Source organism: Protobothrops mucrosquamatus, unplaced genomic scaffold, assembly GCF_001527695.2.
Source record: "Protobothrops mucrosquamatus isolate PMUCROS unplaced genomic scaffold, P.Mucros_1.0 scaffold8225, whole genome shotgun sequence".
Lineage (NCBI taxonomy): Eukaryota > Metazoa > Chordata > Lepidosauria > Squamata > Viperidae > Protobothrops > Protobothrops mucrosquamatus.
The window spans coordinates 5,235-8,369 of record NW_015394021.1 but is presented as its reverse complement, the minus strand read 5'-3'; the positions used below and the strand labels follow the sequence as shown (position 1 = coordinate 8,369).

General features: G+C 43.8%; 1 protein-coding gene across 1 annotated transcript in view; it reads left to right on the top strand.

Moving 5' to 3' along the window:
- LOC107300735 (mitofusin-1) overlaps positions 1-3,135 on the top strand; it is a gene marked incomplete at both ends in the record, with an annotated part of 9,736 nt that overhangs the window by 3,181 nt on the left and 3,420 nt on the right. The window contains 3 exons of the mRNA XM_015830035.1: positions 395-502; positions 1,494-1,647; positions 1,805-1,872. Of these exons, the coding sequence (XP_015685521.1) occupies positions 395-502; positions 1,494-1,647; positions 1,805-1,872 (330 nt within the window). The remainder of the gene's footprint in view (positions 1-394; positions 503-1,493; positions 1,648-1,804; positions 1,873-3,135) is intronic.

Below are 3,135 nucleotides of genomic sequence, written 5' to 3'. Positions count from 1 at the left end.
GAAATGGTATAGGGTTTCCTGCCTGAGCAGGGGGTTGGACTAGATGACCTCCAAGGTCCCTTCCAACTTTATCATTATTATTATTAAGGCTTGTCTAATCTGAAAGACGGGAAGTAAAATAAAAGTAAAAAGGGGAGATCAAATGCTATTTCAAGCATCAGTTCTTAAAATGATTGTGAATAGTTCTTCTGTGGGCCTCTTAGAAGCAGTTCTGCAGAAGAAGGAAAGTAATGACGCAGTATTCTTTGCCAAGTTGATGAATAACTAGCTGTTCCCCAAAGGTCTTTCAATAGATCTGTGTCTATCTATATCGACTCTACCATAAATTAAGGGATTACAGAGTCGTAAAAAGGGAGTTTATATATAGATCCATATTTGTATCTCTCTATTTTAGGAGAAACAGTTTTTCCACAAAGTGAACGAAAAACTTTCTAAACCAAACATCTTCATCCTGAACAACCGCTGGGATGCCTCTGCATCAGAACCTGAATACATGGAAGATGTGAGTTACAGATTTGTAATTTTCTTGGAAAATGCATCTTAAGGGGTGCTTAGATTGGTACTTAAGACTTCAAATTTATTTAAGGCGACAGTCATAAATTCAGAGATCATCTTCCCAAAGTAAGCCACTCAAGAGGTGGTGTAGAGCAGGGCTTTTCAACCAGTGGTACAGGTACCACCTGTGGTACATTGGCACCTGGCAGGTGGTACGCGACCATCCTAGAAAAGTGGTAGTGCGGGAGGGGAATGAGCTGAACCGGTGGCAGCACCGCACAAGCCTGAGCGAGAGACGGCTGGAGCTGCAGGGCTGTCAGGGCTCAGTGGAAGCGCCAGGATCAGCGCCAGGGTCCAGCTGGAGCTCAGCGCTGATCCTGGTGCTTCTGCTGAGCCCAGAAGAAGCGCCGATCAGTTGGAATGTTGCAGCCTCTCCAGGGTCTTGTGATTTACATTCAGATGCTTGGCAACTGGTTCATATTTATGACGGTCACAGTGTCCCAGGGTCATGTGAAGTGACCAAAACCTGCTGCAGTCATCCAGCAGACGGGGGGGGGGATAAAAACCAAACACCCACTCACCCCACTCCCGCTGCCAATCCTCAACAGAAATGCTCACAACAATGGAAACCTCGGACAGGAGGAAGAGCGCCACCAGGTGGGCAGGCAGGTGTCTTGCTCGGCTGTGGCTTGGGGGGCACTTTTTTTCAGTGCCATTGTAACTTCGAACAGTCAGTAAGCGAACTGTTGTAAGTCGAGGACTACCTGTACTTTATCACTTTTTTCCCTTTTTTTTTTTTTTTTTTTTGGTCATCAAGTTTTTGACCCCTTGCTAGGCGACTGTTGGTACTCGGATGTTGCCATATCGTAAAAGTGGTACAATGGGTGAAAAGGTTGAAAAGCCCTGATGTAGAGAAACTAGAAGTTGCTTTTTGTGTTTTGTAAAGGGATGGGAGAACTGATTGATGATCACTATGCACTATCGTTGTCATTTTGCAGGTACGCAAACAGCACATGGAGCGTTGCCTAACTTTCTTGGCGGATGAGCTCAGGGTTGTGGACCGTTCTGAAGCCCAAAATCGAATTTTCTTTGTTTCAGCCAAGGAGGTTCTCAGTGCAAGGAAACACAAAGCTCAGGGCATGCCTGAGGGAGGTGTGTGTTGTACGCTAGGTCCACTTTCTGGTGGTCATGGTCCTTAACCTCTTCTGAAGGTTGGCTATTTCCCCCCCCCCAGAAGCACCCATGTTTAAAAAGAGTCCTGCATCTTCAAGAAATGCCTGTTCATCAACTCTGTTTTGTGCTCTTGTAGGTGGTGCAATCGCCGAGGGATTTCAGACACGGTTCCAGGAATTCCAGCACTTTGAAAAAATATTTGAGGTAATCTTCCAGAGTGTCGTAAGTCAGACTGAATGGACCTATGTATAGGATATCATCCATAGATCTGTTCATTCCAGGATTATCTCCAGAAAATAAATTTATCATGAGCTTAGTGTGTTTGCTTAGAAGAGTCAGAAGAGAGCTGCATTGAAATAATTATGACTCTTACATTCAGCTATCCTTCCGCTAAGGATGTTGCGTTAGTGCAACATATAGTTCCATCCTCTTCTAGTGACTACCTTGTACATCAGAAAGTCGAGAGAACCCAACTGTTTTTCTATCATGGAGTAATGAAGATACTTCTAGCTTAGGCTTATTAAGGGTCTATGCCAGGGGTAGTCAACCTTGGCTCTTTTATGACTCGTGGACTTCAACTCCCAGAATTCCTGAGCCAGCTTAGCTGGCTCAGGAATTCTGGGAGTTGAAGTCCACGAGTCATAAAAGAGCCAAGGTTGACTACCCCTGGTCTATGCTATCCAAGTCTGAAGTTTTTTTTTCCCTGGGGAAAACCTTTTTTTTTTTTCCAGATTCAGTCCTAAAAAACATGACGTAACTGACTTCTTTCTCTCTCCCTAAATGTTTTACTCTGAGTATGGTAACAACGGATGTACTTCCTGTATCCGATACTTGGCAGCCAAAAGTGAATTTGTATTATAATCATTCTTAAAATGCTTCTGGGGTCTGCGGGACTGGCAGCCAATGGTAAGGGATGCTCTTCATTATAGTGTGGGAAAATTTTGGAGGATCACCCTTTCCTTCCCTGCTCTAGAAGGCAGCAAAGGTTGATATGAGACACCACAGAAGAAGCATTGCAAGTCTCACAAAATAAGGACTAGCCTGATCCTTGTTGGCTTCCATGAGACCCTTAATGCCATTTTATATTTGTAAGGCTGGCTAAAAAAGGAGAAGCCGGATGGCCATGTATGTCTTGTTGACTGTCATTGATCTTGCCCCCATGTCATATTGACTATCATTGATCTTGCCACCATGTCATATTGACTATCATTGATCTTGCCACCATGTCATATTGACTATCATTGATCTTGCCCCCATGTCATATTGACTATCATTGATCTTGCCCCCATGTCATATTGACTATCATTGATCTTGCCCCCATGTCATATTGACTATCATTGATCTTGCCACCATGTCATATTGACTATCATTGATCTTGCCACCATGTCATATTGACTATCATTGATCTTGCCCCCATGTCATATTGACTATCATTGATCTTGCCCCCATGTCATATTGACTATCATT